The sequence below is a fragment of the Oncorhynchus keta genome, chromosome 31 (assembly GCF_023373465.1).
Source record: "Oncorhynchus keta strain PuntledgeMale-10-30-2019 chromosome 31, Oket_V2, whole genome shotgun sequence".
NCBI classification, from domain to species: domain Eukaryota; kingdom Metazoa; phylum Chordata; class Actinopteri; order Salmoniformes; family Salmonidae; genus Oncorhynchus; species Oncorhynchus keta.
In genome coordinates this window covers 5,293,030-5,318,935 of record NC_068451.1, presented here as the reverse complement: position 1 = coordinate 5,318,935, position 25,906 = coordinate 5,293,030, and the positions used below count along the sequence as shown (strand labels likewise).

The window sequence follows — 25,906 nt, the reverse complement described above, 5'->3', positions numbered from 1 at the left end:
CGCTTCTTCCATAGGCGGAGTGGTAGTGTGTAGAGAAGAGAGTACTGCGGCAGCCAACAGAGCCGCGGAGGGAGATCAAATCCTAAAAAACCGGAGCAGTGTGGCTTCTGAGTTTCACCGGTCTTTTACCGCAACTATCAGAGAGCAAGAGAAGGACCCGCATCCTCGCGTGATGCTCTGCTTGAGACCGCAACATTTCATTTGAAAGACGTTTAGGTGGAGGGGGAAAAGACAGTAACCTTTTTTGGAGGTTAGAGACAATCCGTTTATTTAATAATTTAACCAATTTGTTTTATAGAAATTTGCTTGACTGACGTCTTTGTCGCTTCCTTTCGTTTTTACCTGAATAACTGAATACAAATCTTTCTTACGTTTTTAAAAGGCAATACCATTTTGATATAATTCCACCTGAGGGGCTGACAACTCTCAAGCTTTGCATCACCTGAGGAGAGAAGCCTGACTGCGCCAACATGGGGGTAAGCCCGGCGTCTACCAACTTTATAACTGCCTTATGATGCATGAAAGTTATAAAATGCCTTGAAAACTGTTTAAAACCCCAGATGCTGACGGGGAAGGGCACCATACTGCAGTGTCATGTTTTTTCTTCTCTGGAAATATTTGAGTGACATTGACTCCAATGCGGATTTTTTTTTAGGCTATATAGTCTACGGTCTCATAGACTGCGACAAATTGATGTGACGAGTAGGCTAGAGCAGGCACAAAACAGCTCTCTGTCATTTCTACTGCAGTTTTAAGGTTTCAACTTGACAATGAATTGGTTAGAATCTGCTGATGGAATGATTTAATGTAATTTACTGTCATTTGCTGCTGTTTCTTTTGCTTCTCATACGATATGGAACGAACAACAATATGATTGAATTGTCTTATTCAGGGGTTTGTCATATGCATTAATATAGACTATAGGCTATAGTAGGCATATCGTGACACGTTGTCTATAACCTTGCCATGGTAATCGGTTTATTCTGACATCCGGCTATCGTGAGAGAGGGAGCGATAGAGAGAGGGGGGGAGAGAGAGAGATTGAGTTAGCGAGAGAGACCACTGCGTATAGGCTTCACTTGGCATGTCACTGAGGGATTTCAATGGGACACAATGTTCTGTTATTCACATCCGTTATTATTAGCCTGTATTTGATGACTTTAGAATACGTGGCTGTGTATTCGAATGGGTGCATGATTACAGCACCCTATTGCCCATGTAAATTATCATCGCGACCCAATTGTCTACTGCTTTAAATCTTCGATGGCTCATGTAACTTCTTCTTCGCAGCATTTGACGAAGAAGTAGTTACCTGGAAAACCTACCCTAGTCTACCCGGCTACTGAGGAGATTGCGTATGTCGGTATGGTATGCAATGCCTGAGCGCACTGCAGCTTCCGTTACCCATGCGTCATAATGCGGTTACCAGGAATAAGCGCTTCACCAGCTTATTTCCCCTTTAATTAGTGACAATAGGGACTCGATAATCGTTGACAGTGAAAACACACGATAGATTGAAAAATATGTCCTGTGAATGCTGGGTGATGATACATTTGGGTCTGGATGTGTAAGTGAACACGAAGTTCTGAATCCCTCACTGCGTCAAATGGTGGATGCGGCCCGGCCCTGGCTGATATTTTTGAAAAACATCACGTCTCAATAAAAATACATAATTGTTCATAATAACACCAATATTTTCACTGTTTTGTAAAGCCAATAATAATTTGACTGAATAGTTCTGTAGGAACACTTCAAGGTGATGCTGCGACTATCGCTATGGACTGTTGCGCAATTTCGGTCTCATCATTTATCTTGATTGTATGACAGTTTAAAATGTAATCCCCGACTCGGTTCTAGGGGTTGAAATAATTTGATGACACGATGCCACAAAATTCGAGTGGCTGATGAAGCTGGATCGCCCACGGTTACCGAACGTTATTGAAGAGACACCGACAGCGCAGGCACTAATGATATCAGCTATCTCCATCTATGACCTGGGTGGGCCTTGGGGGCATTTCTCTCGGTCGAAGTCTGCTGTGGAGCGGCGAGAAATGAAGCACTCGTTGGTGATAGGCTATTCATGAGGATGCGAGAATCATCTGTAGCACCAAGCACTGCGTCAAATGGGATGGAGTGGAAAAAGTGCTTACGCACGAACCACTTCCGTGGCAAAGTTAGGCTACACTGTCTGATCTATGTGTGAATGAGACAGGGGGTGGGGGTCCTCATCCGGCGCGCAAATAAAATATGTGTGTGACCTCTGATAATAATTGCATTTTCATATAATTGGAAGGAATATGTCATTTACCTTAACCCATCTCACACCTATGATTCTTTGACAATATACAAGACATTCTGCCAAGTCGATCTGGCGCTTGACGCGCTATGCCATGCCATGACACTGCCAACTGTCCATCCCCAAGGCCGCCGGGCTGCGGCGTCAAAATGGGGGCGGTGCCTGTTGAGTGGAAATTCCCTTTAAAAAGCTGCGATTGGCAGACTCGGAGAGTTACGCAGAAAGGGATGCTTTAGCAAGCAAACACTGAGGCGTAGTGTCAGGGGCACTGAAGACAGACAGACAGCCTATTTAATTTGACACACCAGTTGTGAGCAATTGAGGTTGCTGATGTGTGTATAGTTGCTCTGGTGCAGTCAGAGATGGGGTAACCTAATGATGCTGAGAGAGGGGGGGAGAGAGAGAGAGAGAGGGAGTGAGTTAGAGAAATGGGAGAGGAGAGCAAGTGAAGATGGTTGCAGACATTTCACCTTCGGACATGTGAGCAAGAGAGAAAAGGAGATGGAGGGTGGGTGGGTGCAGGGTGAAGAAGGGAGGGGGATAAAATGAGTTGTGACTGATCTGTAGGTGCAGAGAGAGAGGGGGAGGGCTGTACCCTGTTGCGGGAGAATGACCTGAGCTCACATGGCCATGGCTCCTGTTTCCCCTGCTTGCCTCTGCTCTTGGGGATTGGTTACCACAGAGACAGGAGGCAGATGGAATGACAGGACAGGGGGAGGTATAGGTATTCATCCGTATGGGATGCAGAGAGAGGTAATGGGGATATCAGGGAGAGTTCACTGGACAGGGACTGAGGAGCATAGGGTTGCTCCCCCTGATATCCCCCATCACCTCTCTCATTGAAGGGAAGAAATGGAAGGGATATATAGCATAAAGGACGGGCATATTGGTGTAGGTGGTGTGGGGATAAATCATTGCAGTGGCACAGAGGTAGAGAGCTGTACGCTTGGCGATCTCCTTAGACTGGCCAGGTGTGTACAGGACGGGTATAGGAAAGGGTAAGGGTGTAGGTATTTAGGTAAGGCTTGCTTGGTCATGATGGGACAAGGTACACTCTTAGAAAAAAAAGGTTCCAAAAGGGTTCTTCGACAGTCCCTATAGGAGATCCCTTTTTGTTTCCATGTAGAACCATTTTTGGTTTCAGGTAGAACCATTTTGAGTTCCATGTCGGACCCTCTGCGGAAAGGGTACTACATGGAACCAAAAAAGGGTTCTTTAAAAAATTATCCTATGGGAACAGCCAAGGAAACCCTTTAGGTTCTAGATAGCCCCTTTTTTTCTAATAGTGTAGATATAGCTGTGGCCCAGCCCAGAGTTTGGTGCAGAGTGCTAGTTCACTCCCCTCCTCACTGCATCTGCAGTCATTTGTGTCCTGCTGCTGAGTCTGGAGGGTTTGTGCAGTGCACTGTATGTCCACGAGCTGTCCTGGGCATCCTACTGATAGTCCATAATCAATATACTAGTGGGATATTCATGAGGGTTCTGTCCTTAAAGAGTCATTTGGAAGGACATGGTTTTGAATGTCAGTCTTCTAGCTTAGCTAGAAGGACCTACTTTAAGGGTAGGGTAATACGGTAGGGTATTAAGTAAGTATTTGGGGACTTTTTGGGAAATGTTGCATTATGGTTCTATTTGAGTTTTGATGACTCCCTTACCCTTCAAAGCAGATTGGATTCCGTACTAAGGTCATGAGTTAGTCAAATAACATTAAACATTTAATCGATTGTAATGTAAGATAGGGCAGCCTGGTTGGTTAACGTTGCTGCAATGCTCGGGAAATGTTAAGTGGGGGTTTGCAGAGAGTAAGAAACAGAGGAGAGTTGGGTTCCCTGCCAACACAGACATTACTAATTCAGAATGTGCGCCCAGGATGTTAGTGTGTGTGTTGCGTGCGCTTGCGCGTGTGTGTGTGCATATGTTTTCTTCCCCCTTTCATTATCAACTACGTACATTGAATAGGTCTCAGTTGAAAATATACAGAAAAGCTTAAATGTATTTATTTATCTCCATTCTGCCCGAATGACGTTTTCTTTCCCAGACCCGTGTCACAGGTAGCACGGTACGTCAGAGGCCAGAAGACTTTATAAGACCAGACAGTACACAGAGCAGGAGTTGCTATGTATCCTCTGTCACCGAGATCATCTGCATTCACACAGAATGTCCTCAGGAAACCCCCCATAGGAGAAAGACAGAGAGAATTTACCATACCAATCTAGACAACACCATTCTCACTGAGGAGCACACACACACACACACACACACACACACACACACACACACACACACACACACACACACACACACACACACACACACACACACACACACACACACACACACACACACACACACACACACACACACACACACACACACACACACACACACACACACACTCACATACTCACATCCACACACATATATACCAGGGTTTCCGTTAGCCAGTAATAGACAACTTTTGGCCGATAATGCTTTTTAGCCTATTCATTAATACCCGTCATGCTTATTGGTCTATAGGTTCATTTGCATAATTTAGTGGAATTAAATTGGTGTATTTTCGTTAGTCGTTTATCTGTCAGACAGTGCGAGAGCTGCCGCTACAGATTCTCAAACAGCTCATTCGTTCCTGCTAGAGTGAAACGTGCTTTTATGAGCCCAATCATTGCATAACAATTCTAAATGCAATTGCGTGTTAAAAACAGTTTTGATGGCCACGATTAAAAATAACTACTATTTTTACTTCTAAACTGGTAATTGAAGCACTCTTCCCATTCGTCATTCAAGTGCATATAGGCAACAGTCTATGTCCTGCTTCACATTTTCCTAAAGAAAACTCTGACATACACTCACAATGGGCGAGACAAGAGACAAGGACACATGCAGACTCTAAACTGGAGCACAGCTGCCTGTCAGGATGAACAGATCAGGGGCTGGACAGATGGCCATGGGGGAAGGATGAAGGGATGAGGGTAGGACAGGAGGAGTAATGCCATAAGATGGGATTTTGTTTTGGTTTTGTTAGTTTTTTTGGAAGGGAACACAAATGATTTGTCCACGAGAGCTAAATGAGGATACAGAATGTTTGGTGTGTGTGTGTGTGTGTGTGTTCACATGCAAATAGATACACAGTGTATCATTTCTGCTATAAGAGGTCATGACCTCAGGGTCTGGCTGGAATTCCATACCTCTGAACATCAAAACAATTTAATAGAATTTAATGTAACTTTATTTATTTACAGTGGTGTAAAGTACTTAAGAAAAAATACTTTAAAGTACTACTTAAGTCGTTTTTGGGGGGTATCTGTACTTTACTATACCGAACAAAAATATAAACGCAACATGCAACAATTTCAACGATTTCAACGATTTTAATGAGTTACAGTTCATATAAGGAAATCAGTCAAGTTAAATAAATAAATTATTGGGTGGGCCAGGCCCAGCTGGATGTAAAGGTCCTAGGCTGGCGTGGTTACACATTGTCTGCGGTTGTGAGGCCGGTTGGAGGTACTGCCAAATGTTCTAAAACAACATTTGAGACGGTTTATGCTAGAGAAATAAACATTACATTCTCTGGCAACAGGTGGACATTCCTGCAGTCAGCATGCCAATTGCACACTCCCTCAAAACTTGAGACATCTGTGGCATTGTGTTGTGTGACAAAACTGCACATTTTAGAGTGCTCACAAGGTGCACCTGTGTAATGATCATGCCATTTAATCAGCTTCTTGATATGTCACAGCTGTCAGGTGGATGGAATATCTTGGCAAAGGAGAAATGCTCACTAACAGGGATGTAAACAAATTTGTGCACAAAAGTTGACAGAAATAAGCTTTTTGTGCGAATGGAAAATTTCTGGGATCTTTTATTTCAGCTCATGAAACATGGGACCAACACTTTACATGTTGCGTTTATATATTTTTTCAGTATATTTATATTTTTGACAACTTTACATTTACTTCACTACATTCCAATTGGGTTGTAATTCCACCACTGTTTATATATTTATTAAATTAAGAAAATCACCATTTGAGAAGAAGTTGAGAATCCAGAAATGAAAGTAATTGTCATTGTGACAAAAAGCAACACCAAATATTTTACAACCAAGACGTGTCTTTATATGAAACTATTTTTAGATATGCACCTTAGAGGCTGCTGCCCTATATGCATAGACTTGGAATCACTGGGCACTTTAATAATGGAACATTAGGCACTTAGGCACTAATCATGTTTAAATAATGTTTACATACTGCTTTACTCATCTCATATGATACTCATCTCAATACATACTGTATTCTATTCTACTGTATTCTAGTCAATTTCACTCCAACATTGCTCCATCTAACATTTATATATTTCTTAATTCCATTCTTTCACTTTTAGATGTGTGTTTATTGTTGTGAATTGTTAGATACTGCTGCACTGTTGGAGCTAGGAACTAAACCATTTCTCTACACCCGCAATAACATCTGCTGAATACGTGTATGTGACTAATAACATTTGATTTGATTTTCCTGAAGTTCTTTTGCAGTGATTCCCCATTTCATTATCACTCTTTAATATGGAGAAGAAACTCTCTACTGGAAGTTAGCTAGGTCGAGTTACTGTATTTGGTGTACAATATAGTAGGCTAATCAAGACAAGAGCAATCAGTCTAGCTAATCCTATTAGCATGAGCCTCCAGGCCCAGCCACCTACCCAGACCAGCCCCCCTACCCCTAGGCCATGCCCACTGTGGCTACCTAGCCCTATACCCAAGGGCTGTTGGAACCAAATGTCCCTATCCAATCAAATCAAATCCAATTGTATTTGTCACGTGAGCCGAATACTTGCAGTGAAATGCTTACTTACAAGCCCTTAACCAACAATGCAGTTTATCCCCACCAACGTTGTGCACACATAATAGTATACAGTTCACACTAAGGCCTAGAGCAGTCATATTCAAACTCTTTCAGCAGGGATCACATTTATGACCCCATCCCAACTCTAATAACACAACCTTAAAATCTGTCAATTTCGATTTTTACATCAACAAATCCCATTTAATACAGTGCATTTTCATCTCTTATCAAAACCAATAAATAGATACACTCAATTCAATCTTATTTTTCAAATGATCTTTCTCAAGAACATTTGTATATAGTCCCATATAATAAACTGTACTCTTAATTGTTTGTTCCAATTGTTAAAAAAAAAATTTTAAAAAAAAATGTCATAATTTTGGCGATCCCACTACAGTTTCCCCGCGACAGCACTAAGGGTCGCGACCCCAACATTGAAGAAAACTGGCATAGACAAAGATGCAAATAAGCACAGGCAAGCACATGCGAACAACACACGCACAGACACACTGGTGGTAGGAGCTATGGGAGGACAGACTTATTGTAATGGACTGAATGGAACGGTGTCAAACAAATCAAACGTATGAAAAACACATTGACTCCGTTCCATTCATTCCAATCCAGCCATTACAATGAGCCCGTCCTCCTGAAGCTCCCCCCACCAGCCTCCTCTGACGCACCCCCACCCCCACATGCAAGCTTGCCACGGGGCACAGCAGGACGGAATCGACATTTAACTGTCATCATCACTATCCTCCGCCCCCAAACCTTCCCCAATGGCTAGGATCCCTTCACAGCAGCCTATCAACAAGTAGTGTCACAGGCTGGCCTGATAGGCTTACAAGAGATAATCAAACTATATAGGGAATAGAGTGTCATTTGGGAACCAGTCAAGGAAATGATGTTTATGTCACTTCTTTCAGGATGTGTGTAGTATGGAGCCATCTAACTAACATCTTCGTCAATGCAAACTTTTCACACAGTCAAACTGTTTTCCTGCAATAGTTACTATTTCCTCTTTTTTGATTCCCTAAAATGGAAACCCAAACGCTGCAACTTCTCCCTGCCTCTTGTGAAACCCCTCACCTCTCGTGCGTACCAGTAGGAGAGGCTGGGATGCCACACCTTATGCCCACGCAGGTCCATCACCATTAGGAGGCATGCCCAAGCCTGTGTGCCCTAGACAGACACACTGACATGCTCCTGAGGGATGGTATTGGCTACTGGAGTTCACTGAAAGGGTGGAAGTGTTCAGCGTATGAAACATGCCCCATGTTCAATTCAGAACGAATGAGTCTGATTAATAACGGAGAAACCATTACATATAGGCCATTGTCTGTTCTAATATCTCTCCTAGTCTCCTATTCTTCCCTTCTCACCCTCTTCTCATACCCTTTCCCTTCTCTGTTCCTATTATTTTCTGCTCCCCCCTCCCGCCGCCCCCCCTCACTCGCCCTCTCTGTCTGCCGCAGTGCGTGTTCTCGCTGCGCAGACAGTCTGTAGCCACCTCGACAATGACTCACCTCTGCCTAGCTGTTGGCAGGCTTATAGCTTGCGCATATAAGGAAGTATCTCTTTCTTTCTTATAAAGATACACACACACATACAGTACGTGTTGGCTATTTCCGAAAATGTCCAGTTACCTAGACATCAATTATTACTGAGCGATCAGATCAGGGGATCCTACAGAACTAGGCCACCGCCCACCACTAAGCCTCGGTCACCATGCCAACCTCCCTGGTAATGTGACCAGAACAGAACATTAGAACCAGACAAACCACAGCAGCATGACATCAGTAGAACCCGATGAACTCTGGCTCGTTTTTTTTTCTTCTTCCAAACACAGTGTACACACACCCATGGATGTTCGACTTTCCTCTGCTAGATTAGCACGCTAGTAGCCTTAGCTTTCGGCTCCAAAGTGAATGTGTCTGTCTTCCTTGTTCCAGACAGTCTGTCTTCTACTTGAAAAGATGAAAATGTGCAGAGGAGATGCAGTACTCTATACTGTGGTGTCTATCTGTTTGTAAAGTCACCGACACCAGTTCCTCCAGTCTGTGTCTGTCAGTAGGTCCCTCTGTCTTTCCTTTGTCTGACTGTGTGAGAGCTAGTGGTTGTAATTTCAGCCTGCGGTCTCTGCTTTACATTTCACCTCCACAACAAATGCTTAGAAACAGACAGGCAAGCAGACAGACCGATAGATAGAGGGACAGATAGATGACATATACCATGTTGCATTGAACAATGAGGAACAAAACCACGCTCTCTAAATGTCTTGCCTTGTAACCTCGGCGATAGTCGTGACCTCGTCACCACAATGAAGAAATCGTGTGGGTAAAAGGAGCTGCTTGGGTTGTCCCATGCGTGTCAGGAAAGATTGAGTGGCATTAGCCCACACACACGTGCCTGCATGCACGTTAACACCCCTACCACACATACACACGCACGGTAAGGGGCCAACACCCACTCTCTGGGTCCGCAGGTTGTAAGGTCGCGACCCTGCCGGTGGGGTTGTTTGTTTTACAGTGTTATAGAACAATCTGTTAGAGTGGGATCCCAGTCACGCTGTCACTCACTGATATACACAGCCTGAGTCAACAGACAAAGAATAGTGGTCAATATCTAATTAGTGGTGTGAGAGAAGAGCTCTTCTCTCCCTCTCTCTAACCTCCCACTACTGTCTCTCTTTCCATCTGCCCCCATCACGGCCTTTCTCTTTTTTCATGAATCTCTCTCTGTCCATCCCTCTCCTGTAATGCCTGTTTCACCCATCTGCGCTCTTCCAGTGTTTGTATTAGCACTAAATTGTGTAAGTGTGTGTGTGATGAGCAGGTGTGCTGTCGGACCTAACAATGTACTGTAAATGCGTTTCTATGGCCCACTCAGTGTTAGCCATCGAAAAAGCCTGCCTAGCTAGAAACTCCACACCTGTGTGTGCCTAACGCAGACCTGTTAGCTTATCTATAACATCTACCCCTACACTGTTTCTCAGAAGATGCTTATATCGATGCCAACCAGAGTATTTAATTTGCATGTTGTATTGAAGTACACACGCACACACACTCACACACACACACACACACACACACACGGTCAGGCCAATCTCAAAGGGTATGAGTAGCAGTAGTTTTCTATTGATCTCTCCTTTGTTCTGCATTCGGCTCGCTAGGCCTGTCTGGTCTTGTTGCAGCAAGAGTTCACTCACATTCTCGGATAATGACATCCACATGCGCACGTGGGAAGGCTGATTTTGTACATTTTGTAGTCATATTGTGTGTTTTTGTGTTTGGTCGAATGTTTGAACCAATCTTTTCAGGGTTAGTTTGTGTTCAAGGGAGACTCTAGTGTCTTCCAGTATTACTTCTGTAAATCAGGGGCAGAGTGGAGAGCTGCAGTGCTCACTATAAATCCTCCTCAACCCTTTCGGACCACAATGAACCGCTTAAGACTGGTCTCTTTTACAAGTGGAAGATTCAAGACCGAAATTTCTCAACTCAACTCGCATTAAGCACTGGGACTTTCAGTGGCAAGTTTCCTCACCCATTCATGGCGTTGTACTTAGTCAGTCAAGTGTGTTTATCAGGGTGTGGGAGCCGAGGTAATGTGTGTTTAGCTTGGAAAATAGGCCATTTATTTGGTTTGTGATGGACCGGGGCAAAATAACTAGACTTGAATGTGTATTTACCCTTTATTATTCCGAATAAATTAACAGGGTGGGGGCCATCATATCCAAAGGGGGCCAGTGTAGGTGCAGGCTTTTGTTCCAACCAAGCAGTAACACAGCTGAAACCCAGTCAAACCATAGCTGAGTGTGGCGAGTGGCAAGTGTCGCAGTGGTCTAAGGCACTTGACACTGCGGTCCCTGGTTTGAATCCAGGCTGCGTCACATCCGGCTGGGATTGGGAGTCCCATAGGGTAGTGCACAATTGGCCCAGTGTCGTCCATAGGCTGTCATTGTAAATAAGAATTTGTTCTGAGTTTCCTAGTTTCCTGGAAACTGAGTTTCCTAGTTAAAGAAAAAATGAGCTGTAGACCGAGCATGTTATCTTGACATTAGCCACCAGGGGGCTTCCCTGTGTCTCTTTGTACAGTCACTTGATGATGATGCTACAACCAACAAAAGTCACCATATCATCAGAATTGATGATGAAGTGTGAGTTACATGTTCTTGGTGTGGTAAGATACAGACCGGTAACCGTTTGGACTCTGTGGTCCTTTAACCCTTCTGGTCCTTTATTACATCACTGATTGTATTGATCCTGCAGCAAGGTCAGTTTCCTTGATGAGTTGGCTGTGTCAATGAGCGGCTTTTCCACTAGGACCCATAGAACCCTCCTGGAAGCCATTTTGTCTATCTCTCTCTCTCATTCTGTCAACCGAGGGACTCTGGTCAGGGGCTTCTGTATTGATTTGATTTGAGCATCAGTTAGTGTAAATCGGAAATTGAGCTAATGCAACACTTTGAGCTCCCTAGAAGAGAGACGTGTGTGTGTGTGTGTGTCTGCAAAACTGTTTCATATTCAACACATCACAGTCACATTGATGTATCCAATCTAACTGAATTGATATGAATCTAATCTAGGGGCTCCCGAGTGACGCAGCGGTCTAAGGCACTGCATTTCAGTGCTAGAGGCGTCACCACAGACACTCTGGTTCGATTCCAGGCTGTATCACAACCGGCTGTGATTGGGAGTCCCATAGAGCGGATTACAATTGGCCCAGCGTCACCCAGGTTTGGCCGGTGTAGACCGTCATTGTAAATAATAATTTGCCTAGTTAAATCAAATAAATAATTAGAGGGGTTTTGAGGAATGAGATAATGCACTGTGTCTGCACTCTGTTTCTCTTTCAGGGCCTCTGTGCCCCACCAGCTAGTGTGTGCTTGCGTGTGTGTGTGTGTGTGTGTGGAGAACATACAGTAGTCTGGTGACAGTTCACATAAATGACAAATGAAGCAGGTGGCCAGTGGATACAAACTGTGAGAGCGGGTTCCGAGAGGAGACAGACACTGCAGTAAAGCCAGACGGTCGTTTGATCCTTCTGTCTGTGATCTCTGTGAAGATCAAATGGGTATCAGAGAAAAAATAATGAAGTCCCTCTCCCCGTCTGTTGTGTCTGGTGCTTTAACCATGTTTCTATTTAAATAATAATGAAAGTATCCCCCCCCCCTAATCCCTTCCCCCCTCTCTTACTGTCCCCCCCCGCCCAGTATGGGCGGTCGGACAGTTACCGCGTTGCTACCACGCAGGATAAAGATGGCAAATCTTCTCCCAGCAAGAAGAACAAGAAGGGGAAGGACATGGATGAACTCAAGAAAGAAGTACCGATTGTAAGTGACTGGCACACAGTGGCGCACACTCTGCCCTGCTCAAGGGGTGTGCTGGGCACCCCCATAACTATTACTGAAATACTAACATTTGCCTCTCCATAAGTTAGAGTATGAATATCTAACCATTTCAGGGTACACCCCAAGAGTCAATGTGTAACTGGAACGCACAAACTCTAAATAGTTCGGAGAAAAACTTTTAACCAAATTCTCCTAGTTTGTTTTAAATTCATTGTTGTGATATTTGTGGCATATTCTCAATTTTTCTCTGTGTCTCTCTCCCACACAAATACACCTACACACACTCTCTCTCTCGCTCTCTCTCTCTCTCTCTATTCTCCCCTCTCTCTCTCTCTCTCTCTCTTCCTCCCTATGCTCTCTCTCTCTCCCTCTGTATCTGTCTCTCTCTCTCTTCCCCCCCTCCCTCTCTACCTTTCAGACGGAACACAAGATGTCCATAGAGGAGTGCTGCAGGAAGTTCAACACCGACATTGTCCAGGTGAGTCCTCCTCCTGCACTGTACCATAGAGGTCTATCTATGTGTACCACAGAGATACTAGAGTCATCACCGAGTCCTGCTGCGTCACTAACAGAGCTGCTACTAGGCCACTAGATGGTGGTATTTTACATTCACTCATGCCACACAGTCGGTGTATTTGAGGGGATCAGTTTGAGCAACGTTTTAATGCACTGAGACATCTCAAGCCCCCTCATAAAGTCTCAATTCTAATCTTATAATGTCCCTTACTAAGTTACAGCCTTTTTTGAGTCAGTTGAAAACGTTCTACGTAAAATACACAACACGTTTTAAGCCTCATTATAATATTGTAAAGACGTGCTTATACGTAGTCACAAAAGCATTCAACCTGCAGGCTTATAATTACATATTAGATTTAATAGGATTTTTATGGCGTCACCCCTAATTTCAACACATTGAGTTCTAGGTTTAACCCACCCCACTCTCTCCCCACCCAGGGTCTGACCAACGCCAAGGCGGCAGAGTTTCTGATCAGGGACGGTCCCAATTGCCTCACCCCTCCCCCGACCACCCCCGAGTGGATCAAGTTCTGTCGCCAGCTATTCGGTGGCTTCTCCATCCTGCTGTGGACCGGCGCCATCCTTTGTTTCCTGGCCTACGCCATCCAGGCCGCCACCGAGGACGAGCCGGCAGGAGACAACGTGAGTCACACACAAACGTAAACACAGCCACAGCATAAGGGACAGTTTGAGCCACACACAGCTGAATCACACATACCTAAGTTGACCAAACCTCACACACACTGCCAGCAGCGCCAGTCCCTCGCCTTAATTCTAACATACACCTAAATGGCTAATGTACTTTGTCATTGCACTTTTTTCTATTTTTGCATGATCATCTAGTCTAGTGACTATTACCGCGGTGGTCTGTGTTCAGTTTGAAGCTAAATACTCCTGTTATGCGTTGACCTGCAGTGTACACAGTGTGACAATGGGATTTCCTGTCTCTCTCTCTCTCCTCAGTTGTACCTGGGTATCGTGCTCTCTGTTGTCGTCGTGGTCACCGGATGCTTCTCCTACTTCCAGGAGGCCAAAAGCTCCAAAATCATGGAGTCCTTCAAGAACATGGTGCCCCAGGTAAACACGTGTGTGTGTGTGTGTGTGTGTGTGTGTGTGTGTGTGTGTGTGTGTGTGTGTGTGTGTGTGTGTGTGTGTGTGTGTGTGTGTGTGTGTGTGTGTGTGTGTGTGTGTGTGAGTGTGTGTGTGAATAAATGAATGCGTGTATGGACTATCTAACCCTCCTTCTGTGTTCTCCCCGTAGCAAGCGCTGGTGATCCGTGAGGGCGAGAAGATGACGATCAACGCTGAGGAGGTGGTGGCAGGAGACCTGGTGGAGGTGAAGGGAGGAGACAGGATCCCTGCCGACCTCAGAGTCGTCTCTGCTCACGGCTGCAAGGTACCATACACTCACACACACACGCACATACATAGTTCATATATTACACACTCACACAGCTACATCTTTTACGTAACATTTTTTGTCCTTCTGGGTTTTGTCCTTGTCCTATAGGTGGATAACTCCTCCTTGACTGGCGAATCAGAACCCCAGAGCAGGTCACCTGACTGTACCCATGACAACCCCCTGGAGACCCGCAATGTCGCTTTCTTCTCTACCAACTGCGTTGAAGGTAACCGTAGAAACGGCTAACTCACAGACAAACAGACAGACACATCAGCTGTTCTGTCCCTGACAATTCTCCTATCCTCTTTTCTCGATTCCTGCGTGTCAGACTCGGCCTACCAAATTCAGTCAGCAGGGTCCTACTGCAGTATTGGATGCTGCACCCCAGCAGCACTAAGGCTTGCTAAGCTTTTGACTGGTTCAGCTAAGCTGATTCAAACGTAACATTATACCATAGAGCTGCTGTTGACACAGAAGTTACCCACATAAGCATATAAGAGTTCCCGCCTTAGTTCTCTTCTCTCATTTCAACCTCTATTTTCCTGAATTAATATTCTCTCTCTCTCTCTCTCTCTCTCTCTCTCTCTCTCTCTCTCTCTCTCCCTCTCAGGTACGGCGCGTGGCATCGTGGTGTGTACCGGCGACCGTACCGTCATGGGCCGTATTGCCACTCTCACCTCCGGTCTGGAGTCGGGCAAGACCCCCATCGCCAAGGAGATCGAGCACTTCATCCACCTGATCACAGGCGTGGCTGTGTTCCTGGGCATCACCTTCTTCATCCTGGCCGTCTGCCTGGGATACACCTGGCTGGAGGCCGTCATCTTCCTCATCGGCATCATTGTGGCCAATGTCCCTGAGGGCTTACTGGCTACTGTCACTGTGAGTGACCATGGTCCCCTCTCCATCTGACCCTTCCCCTCTATGGCTGTTTCTCTCTGAAACTCGACTGAACCTCATACCTGACCTCTAGACTTCAGATTATAGTGGTCCTCCTCAGTTTAGTTGGTAGAGCATGGCGCTTGCAACACAAAGATAGTGGGTTTGACTCCCGGGTACAGCCGTACGTAACATCTAAGTCGCTTTGGATAAAAGCATCTGCTAAATATCATGTATTATACACGGTGCATTCAGAAAGTATTCAGACCCCTTTACCTTTTTCCCCTCATCAGTCTACACACAATACCCCACAATGACAAAGCAAAAACAGGTTTTTAGAATTTTTTGCAAATATATAAAAAATAAAGGACTGAAATGTCACATTTGCATACTGTAAATGAGATTCATTCTAGATCAACTAGACTGTAGATTTAGACCAACTAGACAGCTAACTACACAATTAATATAATAAGACATTGATTGAGACTAGATCCAGACCAATGATAGCTCTACAGAAATACATTATAGATCTCTAGACCAACTAGACAGCTGAAGCAAGCACACTCATTTTCTTCAGAATAGGTACCCTTTCTAGTTTGTTCGTACCAGTACGCTCCTTCATTCTGGCTCCTGGATAACCCCTGTCTTTCCCCTGTCTCTGTGCTCTAGGTGTGTCTGACTCTGACTGCCAAGCGTATGGCTAAGAAGAACTGCCTGGTCAAGAATCTGGAAGCTGTGGAGACCCTAGGCTCCACCTCCACCATCTGCTCCGACAAGACTGGCACACTGACCCAGAACAGGATGACTGTGGCCCACATGTGGTTCGACAACCAGATCCACGAGGCTGACACCACAGAGGACCAGTCTGGTAAGAGGAGATCAGGAGGGTTAGGGTTGGAGTTAGTGTTAGATATAATGTTAGGGCTCAGACACACCAATAGTGTTTTCTGGCCAAGAGTACTTAGCACCTCTGAACGTAATTTGCTAAATGATTTTACAAGTAGAACCGAGGGTGAAAAATGTTGGCGCACTGAAAGATTGTCTGGCGAATGCTAGATCCACATTCAGTGTGATGTGCGCTAGCATTTCGAGTTTGGGTTGGAGTTAGTGATAGAGTTAATGTAAGAGTTAGTTTTAGAGTTAATGTTAGTTAGTGTTAGAGTTAATGCTAGAGTTAGTGTTAGAGTTAACGTTAGAGTTAGTGTTAGTGTTAGAGTTAATGTTAGAGTTAATGTTAGTGTTAATGTTTGAGTTAATGTTCGAGTTAGAGTTAATGTTAGAGTTAATGTTAGAGTTAGCATTAGAGTTTGCGTTTTGGTTAGAGTTAGTTTTAGAGTCAATGTTAGAGTTAGTGTTAGAGTTAATATTAGAGTTAATATTAGAGTTAGTGTTTGAGTTAATGTTAGAATTAGTGTTAGAGTTAATGTTAGAGTTATTGTTAGAGTTAATGTTAGAGTTAGAGTTAGTGTCAGAGTTAATGTCAGAGTTAGTGTTAGAGTTCATGTTAGAGTTCATGTTAGAGTTAATATTAGAGTTAGAGTGAATGTTAATATAGAGTTAATATATATATAGTTAATATTGGTTGGAGTTAGTTTTAAAGTTAATGTTAGAGTTAGTGTTAGAGTTAGTGTTAGAATTAGTGTTAGAGTTAATGTTAGAGTTAGTGTTTGAGTTAGTGTTAGTGTTTGAGTTAGTGTTTGAGTTAATGTTAGAGTTAATGTTAGAGTTAATGCTAGTGTTAATGTTCGAGTTAATGTTAGAGTTAGTGTTCGAGTTAGTGTTCGAGTTAGTGTTCGAGTTAATGTTAGAGTTAATGTTAGAGTTAGTGTTAGAGTTAGTGTTAGAGTTAATGTTAGAGTTAATGTTAGAGTTAATGTTAGAGTTAGTGTTATTGTTAGAGTTAATGTTAGAGTTAGTGTTAGTGTTAGAGTTAGCATTAGAGTTTGCGTTTTTGTTGGAGTTAGTTTTAAAGTTAATGTTAGAGTTAGTGTTAGGGTTAATGTTAGAGCTAGAGTTAGTGTTAGAGTTAGAGTTAATTTTAGTGTTAGAGTTAGTGTTAGAGTTAATGTTAGAGTTAGTGTTATTGTTAGAGTTAATATTAGAGTTAGAGTTAGAGTGAATGTTAATATAGAGTTAATATATAGAATTAATATTAGAGTTAGTGTTAGTGTTAGCATTAGAGTTTGCGTTTTGGTTGGAGTTTTAAAGTTAATATTAGAGTTAGTGTTACAGTTAGAGTTAGTGTTAGAGTTAATGTTAGAGTTAATGTTAGAATTACTGTTAGATGTAGAGTTAGTGTTTGTGTTAGAGTTAATGTTAGAGTTCATGTTAGAATTAGTGTTAGAGTTAGTGTTAGAGTTCATGTTAAGAGTTAATGTTAGAGTTAATGTTAGAGTTAATGTTAGAGTTAGTTTGTGTTAGAGTTAATGCTAGAGTTAGTGTTAGTTAAGTTAGGTTTAGTTAATGTTAGTTAATGTTAGAGTTAATGTTAGAGTTAGAGTTAGTTTTAAAGTTAGTGTTGGAGTTAGTTTTAAAGTTAGTGTTGGAGTTAATGTTAATGTTAGTGTTAGACTTAATGTTAGAATTAGTGTTAGAGTTAGAGTTAGTGTTAGAGTTCATGTTAGAGTTAATGTTAGAGTTAGTGTCAGAGTTAGTGTCAGAGTTAGTGTTAGAGTTGATGTTAGAGTTAATGTTAGAGTTGGTGTTAGAGTTAATGTTAGAGTTAATTTTAGAATGAATGTTCGAGTTAATGTTCTAGTTAATGTTAGAGTTAGAGTTAATGTTAGAGTTAGTGTCAGAGTTAGTGTCAGAGTTAGTGTCAGAGTTCATGTTAGAGTTAGCATTAGAGTTTACATTTTGGTTGGAGTTAGTTTTAGAGTTAATGTTAGAGTTTGTGTTAGAGTTAGTGCTAGAGTTAGTGCTCAAGTTAATATTGGAGTTAATATTAGAATTAGTGTTAGAGTTTTTGTTTTGGTTGGAGTTAGTTTTAAAGTTAATGTTAGAGTTAGTGTTAGAGTTAATGTTAGAGTTAATGTTAGAGTTAATGTTAGTGTTAGAGTTAGTGTTAGAGTTAGTGTTAGAGTTAATGTTAGAGTTAGTGTTAGTGTTAGTGTTAGTATTAGAGTTTGTGTTTTGGTTGGAGTTATTGTTATAGCTGAAGTTTGGGCTGGATGTTGGTGTTAGGGTTAAAGTTTGGGTCGCAGTCACATTTAGAGACCATTTTAAGTATAGGAATCCCTCTTGATTTTAAGTAGTTCATTAATATGTATTCACATGGTAGTTACGCAGACAAGTACAGTTTAATTACAGGTTAGGAATTGATATTGTTTTATCATCTCTAATCGGCCACCTCTCTCTCCAGGTGCCTCCTTCGACAAGACCTCAGCCTCATGGGCTGCCTTGGCTCGCGTCGCAGCTCTCTGCAACCGCGCCGTGTTCAAAGCCGGCCAGGACCAACTGCCCATCCTGAAGAGGGACACCGCTGGTGATGCCTCCGAGTCTGCCCTGCTCAAGTGTATCGAGCTGTCCTGTGGCTCTGTCAAACAAATAAGGGAGAAGAACAAGAAGGTGGCCGAGATCCCGTTCAACTCCACCAACAAGTACCAGGTACGTAACACACACGTGTACATATGCATATGCACACGCACAAACACAACACAACACTCAAATGGATTGGTTTCTAACACCGTGACCGTGTCCGATCTCACCTCTCCCCCTTCTTCCCACCTATTTCTCTCTCTCTCCCCTACCATGTTCAACCAACCCTTCAGCTCTCAGTTCACGAGACAGAGGATCCCAATGACAACCGCTACCTGCTGGTGATGAAGGGAGCCCCAGAGAGGATCCTGGACCGCTGCACCACCATCATCATCCAGGGCAAGGAGCAGCCCATGGACGAGGAGATGAAGGAATCCTTCCAGAACGCCTACATGGAGCTTGGAGGACTGGGAGAGAGAGTACTCGGTGAGACAGGGAGAGTGAGAAAGAGGGGGTGTGGGGGGATGTGAAGAAGGAAGAGAAAGAAATGGGCCTTCCAAAATGCATAAGAGGAGTGGGGAGGGTTGTTAGAGGGAGGGGGAGAGCGAGAGGAAGAGGGAAGGGGGGAAGGTCAGGATGTTGGTTCATGGAGAATGGGTCAAATGTACCGTATCCAATGATGAATAGAAGTGAGAGCTGAAGGATTGACTGATTTAGTAGAGAATGAGTAGAACAGGTAAGTAAAGCTAGCACCTCCTGTCATTCCCCAGGTTTCTGCCACCTGCTAATGCCAGAGGACCAGTACCCCAAGGGCTTTGCCTTCGACTGTGATGACGTTAACTTCACCACAGAGGGCCTGTGCTTCGTGGGCCTCATGTCCATGATTGACCCTCCCCGTGCCGCTGTGCCCGACGCTGTGGGCAAATGCCGTTCGGCTGGCATCAAAGTCATCATGGTGACAGGTGATCATCCAATCACTGCCAAGGCCATCGCTAAGGGCGTGGGCATCATCTCCGAGGGAAACGAGACTGTGGAGGACATCGCCTCTCGCCTCAATATCCCTGTCAGCCAGGTCAACCCAAGGTGAGAAACATGAGACACACACACACACACCCACACACACACGCACACACACACACACACACACACACACACACACACACACACACACACACACACACACACACACACACACACACACACACACACACACACACACACACACACACACACACACACACACACACACACACACACACACACACACAGTACATCATTTCACAATGACGGTGAGGCCACACAGGATCCTGTTCTGCTAATTCAATGCTCTCGTTCATTTTTAACCTCATGTCACTTTCGCCCTGCCTCTGTCGATCCAAGCTAGCTATTCTAATGTGTGTGTGTCTCCAGGGATGCCAAGGCTTGTGTGATCCATGGTACAGACCTGAAGGAATTGTCTCAGGATCAGATGGACGACATCCTTAGAAACCACACTGAGATTGTGTTTGCCAGGACCTCCCCCCAGCAGAAACTCATCATCGTAGAGGGCTGCCAGCGACTGGTGAGACACACACACGGCACGCACGCATGCACGCACACACACACACACACACACACACACACACACACACACACACACACACACACACACACACACACACACACACACACACACACACACACACACACACACACACACACACACACACACACACACACACACACACACACACACACACACACACACTAGTTTTTGTACAATAGTGACTTTCTATGGGCCATGGTCAAAAGCACTACTAAAGTGCACTATAAAGGGAATAGGGTGCTGTTTGGGACACAAGCTAACTCTTCTGTCCCTCCCAGGGTGCCATTGTGGCTGTGACAGGTGACGGTGTAAATGACTCTCCTGCCCTGAAGAAGGCTGACATCGGCGTTGCCATGGGAATCTCCGGCTCTGACGTATCCAAGCAGGCCGCTGACATGATCCTGCTGGACGACAACTTTGCCTCCATCGTCACCGGAGTGGAAGAGGGTGAGAAATAGGGAGAGAGAGGAGAAATTATAGAAAGAGTAGAAGAGCATGTGAGAGGGAGAAGTGGACAAAAGGTCAAAGAGGCCAGAAAAGGAGAAGAGAGGAGGGACGGGTAACATGAGCCTGTATTTTTAAAGCATCTCAGAGTAGGTGCTGATCGCAAATCAGTTTGGACTTTTTAGATTAGAGTGAATAAGATCACATGGACAAGAGGGGCCTGATCCTCAATCAGCCCTCCTACTCTGAGACACTTTATGAATAAGGGCAGAACCTGATCCAACCTTGAGTGACCTTCGCTCAATTCTACATAGGTTAGAGGTCAGAGTTCAGTGTGTGACCTCTGTGTGTGTCCTCCTATCTCCCTGCAGGTCGTCTGATCTTTGATAACCTGAAGAAGTCCATTGCCTACACCCTAACCAGTAACATCCCTGAGATCACACCCTTCCTCCTCTTCATCATCGTCAACATCCCCCTACCACTGGGAACCATCACCATCCTCTGTATCGACCTGGGAACTGACATGGTACGGCACACACACACACACATAACACACACATGCGGCACCCACACACACACACACACACATGGCACACAGACACACGGCAGAAAGCTCAGAAAATTTAAAAATGTGCATCGTTGACAAAAATGTCACACGTAAACTTGATATGCCCTATCTCACAGTGGAGCAATCAATCAAAATGTTTGTTTCTCATACAAACTCACGTGTGACCTGTGACCCCCCCTCCCCCAGGTGCCCGCCATCTCCCTGGCCTATGAGGCAGCCGAGAGTGACATCATGAAGCGTCAGCCCAGGAACCCCACCAGAGACAAGCTGGTGAACGAGAGGCTCATCAGCATCGCCTACGGACAAATCGGTGGGTCCCCATTAGCTCCTCTACCTGGTTGGGGCCATAAAGACAGTGCATATTAGCTGGACATGTTATCATAACCCACAGCCAGATCAATGATCAATACTTCCCCATAAAGTCCTTGAGTAATACTCTATGGACAGTATGATTGATTAGTCTTCGACAACCCTGTGGTAGAATCTGACAGACTGATGAGTGCTTCGATGCTTATAGATCCTAAATCTATGGCTAGTGGATTATAGTTCACGAATCTATATGACAAGTCAATGGCTTCTCCTTGTGGGATCCGGTAACATCATTTCCAGAGTGATCATGTGGTAACGCTTTGTGTCTATGTCTGTGTGTGAAGGTATGATCCAGGCTCTGGGAGGTTTCTTCTCCTACTTTGTGATCTTGGCTGAGAATGGCTTCCTACCCTCAATTCTTGTGGGTATCAGGCTCAACTGGGACGACCGCGCTTGCAACGACCTGGAAGACAGCTATGGCCAGCAATGGGTAGGTACACGCTACAATTCCGGGGCAAAATAAGTATTCAAAACATAGCAATACAGTATATTACAAGTATATCTGCAAATTCATTGTTTACACTATTTCACCATATTTGATCAGATTCTATAAATAAATATTCCCTGACCAAGATGGCTGTCCTTTTAGTCACATCGCCGGGATGCCAATGTCCATTCTATTGTTCTATTTCATTCTGTGATTCAAATACTGTGTCTCACTCCCTTTCTCCTCTCTGTGTGTAGACATATGAACAGAGGAAGATCGTGGAGTTCACGTGTCACACAGCCTTCTTCGTCAGTATCGTGGTGGTACAGTGGGCTGATGTCATTGTCTGCAAGACCAGGCGTAACTCTGTCTTCCAGCAGGGCATGAAGTAAGTCTGTCTGCCTGTCTGCCTGTCTGTTTCTGTCTCTCTTTCCCTGTCTGTCTGTCTTGTGTCTGTCTTGTGTCTGTCTTGTGTCTTGTGTCTGTCTGTCTGTCTGTCTGTCTGTCTGTCTGTCTGTCTGTCTGTCTGTCTGTCTGTCTGTCTGTCTGTCTGTCTGTCTGTCTGTCTGTCTGTCTGTCTGTCTGTCTGTCTGTCTGTCTGTCTGTCTGTCTGTCTGTCTGTCTGTCTGTCTGTCTGTCTGTCTGTCTGTCTGTCTGTCTGTCTGTCTGTCTGTCTGTCTGTCTGTCTGTGTGTCCGTCCGTTTGTTAATATACAGTATGCTTGGTCTCTATGTCTATTAGTCTCTCTCACCCTCTTATATGCATTCTCATTCTCATGTCTCTCTGCACTACTCTCCTCTTAGGAACAAGATCCTGATCTTTGGCCTGTTTGAGGAGACAGCTCTGGCTGCCTTCCTATCCTACACCCCAGGCATGGACGTGGCACTCAGGATGTTCCCCCTAAAGTGAGTAGAGTAAACCCTAGAAATATACAGAAATACATCGACACATACAAATAGACATACTGTAGACATACATCTACACAAACAGATAGACATACATCTACACAAACAGATAGACATACATCTACACAAACAGATAGACATACATCTACACAAACAGATAGACATACATCTACACAAACAGGTAGACATACATCTACACAAACAGATAGACATACATCTACACAAACAGATAGACATACATCTACACAAACAGATAGACATACATCTACACAAACAGATAGACATACATCTACACAAACAGATAGACATACATCTACACAAACAGATAGACATACATCTACACAAACAGGTAGACATACATCTACACAAACAGATAGACATACATCTACACAAACAGATAGACATACATCTACACAAACAGATAGACATACATCTACACAAACAGATAGACATACATCTACACAAACAGATAGACATACATCTACACAAACAGATAGACATACATCTACACAAACAGGTAGACATACATCTACACAAACAGATAGACATACATCTACACAAACAGGTAGACATAGACGTATACCTACCTCAAACCAAACAGATACACATACACACATACTGTACACACACCTCCACTGACAACTTGTGGGGTCCTTTTATTGATCTCCTATCTGCAATGTTGTGTGTTTCTTCACCTCTGCTCTCTCTCTCTCTCTCTCTCTCTCTCTCTCTCTCTCTCTCTCTCCTTCCTTCCTCCAGGCCCAGCTGGTGGTTCTGTGCGGTCCCCTACAGTGTCCTCATTTTTGTGTATGATGAGATCCGAAAACTGCTCATCCGTAGGAACCCAGGAGGTAAATGGCTGTCTCTTTCTCTACGTATAACATTTAGGCCCAAATCCTAACATGAGATTTGCATTTGTAACTTCACGCCAATCTTTAATTGACACAAAAACAGGAAAACTCTCTGACGCCTGTCTTTCTTTTCCCCTCCCCTCTCCTCCTACAGGTTGGGTGGAAAGGGAGACATACTATTGAGCGATGGAAACCGTCTTTACTCATACCCCTACATTTTCCATTTGTTTCTCCCCCCCTTCATTCCATCTCTGGCAAGACACGTCTTCAGATGCCCCACCCCGTAAAAGACAACGACCGCTTCAAAGCAATTTTCATCACAACTGCCCCAAAGATTAAAAACAGCAAAGCACCTTTACGACTTTCTACATCAACCCTCCCCCTCCTCCTCCTCCTCCTCTCCATCTCCTATGATACTCTTTGCATGTGTTCTCTCACTGCTGTGTACATAAACCAATATATCTACCAAACGGCAGCTGCATATTGTGTATGTAGATTTGAATGAGCTATGATCGTAAAGGGAGTGTCGACGCTCGGCAAAAAAAGGGCCATACCACTCCTCCCCCCTAAACCTCTGTTCCTCCCTCTCTTCCTCCTCCTGCAACCCTTTGCTCGTCCTCCGGTCACACACAGACATACAGATCACGAGCGAGATCCCACAGCTGACACCAATCGAGCCGTCCCCTCTCGTCCCTCTCCTTTCTCCAGGAGGAAGAGCGGATGTCTTTCTCACTCCGACCGTTTCCTTTTTCTTCAACAGTGTTGTTGTTGTTTTTTTTATAATATGGGGTGGGGGTTCAATGGTTTTACTTGTTTTTTTTATTTATATAAAGGGAGGGGAGTGTGTGAGAGCTGCTTTCCCTCATTTAGGCATAACAAAGCACACCCCGCCATGGCGTCCCCGGTCTCCCTTTCTGTCTCTCACACCCTCCTCTCCCCTCTACTCCCTGTTTGTCTACGTTTGTGTGCACTGCGTGAACCATTGTCCTTGTTAAATACTACAGTACACAACCCAGTTGGAAAATACAACTCAATCTTTCTGTGTGTTCTAGGAAAACTATATAATTCTATACCGATTTAAAGAAATAAAAAATGATATGTTGAAAATAAAACACCTCAAGAGATACATTCAATGAAAAAGAACATCGGCGACATTGTAGAGCGTGTTATGGGAAAAAGAGGAAAGATCACTCTGTTTCCTTTCTTTGTATGGTTTCCAAATCTTTTTTTCCGCCGGGTTTTCAGAAAGCCGATGCAAAAATGTAACAGCGACAAGGTTGTGTTTTATTTATTTATGAAAACGTGCGAGACAGATACTATGGCGTCCATATTCCTGCCACCACTTCTGACGTGCCGGTGCAATGTGGCGTGATTATTTGGTGTGAGATGATGAGTCCCATGTTCCTGGAGTCCGGTCCAGTCGAGGTGACACAGTCCAGGTATTGAGTTCCGTGTGAAGGTCTGCATTGGAGACCAGCAGAGGAACAGCCATTTCAGGCTGGGTCTTACTCAGAGGGCTGTAGGGGGTTGAGACCACAGAGGAAGTAAAAAAAAACAGTCGTAGAACATGTGTGTGAAAGAAAATGAAACCAACACCAATAAAACATCTAGACCATTTAATACAACCAAGCACTGTCTGTGTGTCTTTATCTCTCCCTGCCTTCGACTCGCTACACTGACTTTCAGCTTCCTTTCCCCCTCTTCTCTCATTGTCAGTCTGATACTACATGGCTTAAATGCTAGATGTAGGCCTGAATCGATGACATGTTGTAGGACGATCAGTAATTGATTTTCTTGTCTTCACCTGGACAACATCTGGGGTTGTGTATACACAATGAAATAGCTATAAGAGAATAAGTGATTGCTGCTGTATCTAGTGTTTTACTGTGTTCCCGTGCTGTATCTATAGTGTTGAGGTAATAATAATAATAATATATGCCATTTAGCAGACGCTTTTATCCAAAGCGACTTACAGTCATGTGTGCATACATTCTACGTATGGGTG

At 44.1% G+C, this 25,906-nt stretch overlaps 1 protein-coding gene across 2 annotated transcripts; it reads left to right on the top strand.

The window, feature by feature from the left end:
* Nucleotides 1-25,530, top strand: LOC118364030 (sodium/potassium-transporting ATPase subunit alpha-3-like). 2 transcript variants are annotated; one of them, XM_052489360.1, is made up of 22 exons: nt 1-250; nt 383-476; nt 12,344-12,463; nt 12,900-12,959; nt 13,436-13,639; nt 13,961-14,074; nt 14,259-14,393; nt 14,508-14,625; nt 15,010-15,278; nt 15,945-16,143; nt 18,637-18,881; nt 19,046-19,238; nt 19,523-19,835; nt 20,163-20,313; nt 20,616-20,784; nt 21,153-21,307; nt 21,536-21,659; nt 22,003-22,148; nt 22,403-22,533; nt 22,949-23,050; nt 23,810-23,901; nt 24,056-25,530. In XM_052489360.1, exons 2-22 carry the CDS (start codon nt 471-473, stop codon nt 24,082-24,084), a joined length of 3,075 nt encoding a protein of 1,024 aa, XP_052345320.1. In that variant the 5' UTR covers nt 1-250; nt 383-470; the 3' UTR covers nt 24,085-25,530. The 2 variants fall into 2 exon arrangements, with proteins under 2 accessions (XP_052345320.1, XP_052345322.1); XM_052489362.1 differs by having other exon boundaries at nt 2-250; nt 12,383-12,463.
* Nucleotides 25,531-25,906: the final 376 nt, after the last annotated feature.

What these genes read in the sequence shown, in the direction of transcription:
- LOC118364030 (XM_052489360.1), top strand. An exon ending in GTCAGCCAGGTCAACCCAAG is followed by an intron (nt 19,836 to 20,162) that starts GTGAGAAACATG and finishes GTGTGTCTCCAG; the next exon opens with GGATGCCAAGGCTTGTGTGA. An exon ending in CTCAGGATGTTCCCCCTAAA is followed by an intron (nt 23,051 to 23,809) that starts GTGAGTAGAGTA and finishes TCCTTCCTCCAG; the next exon opens with GCCCAGCTGGTGGTTCTGTG.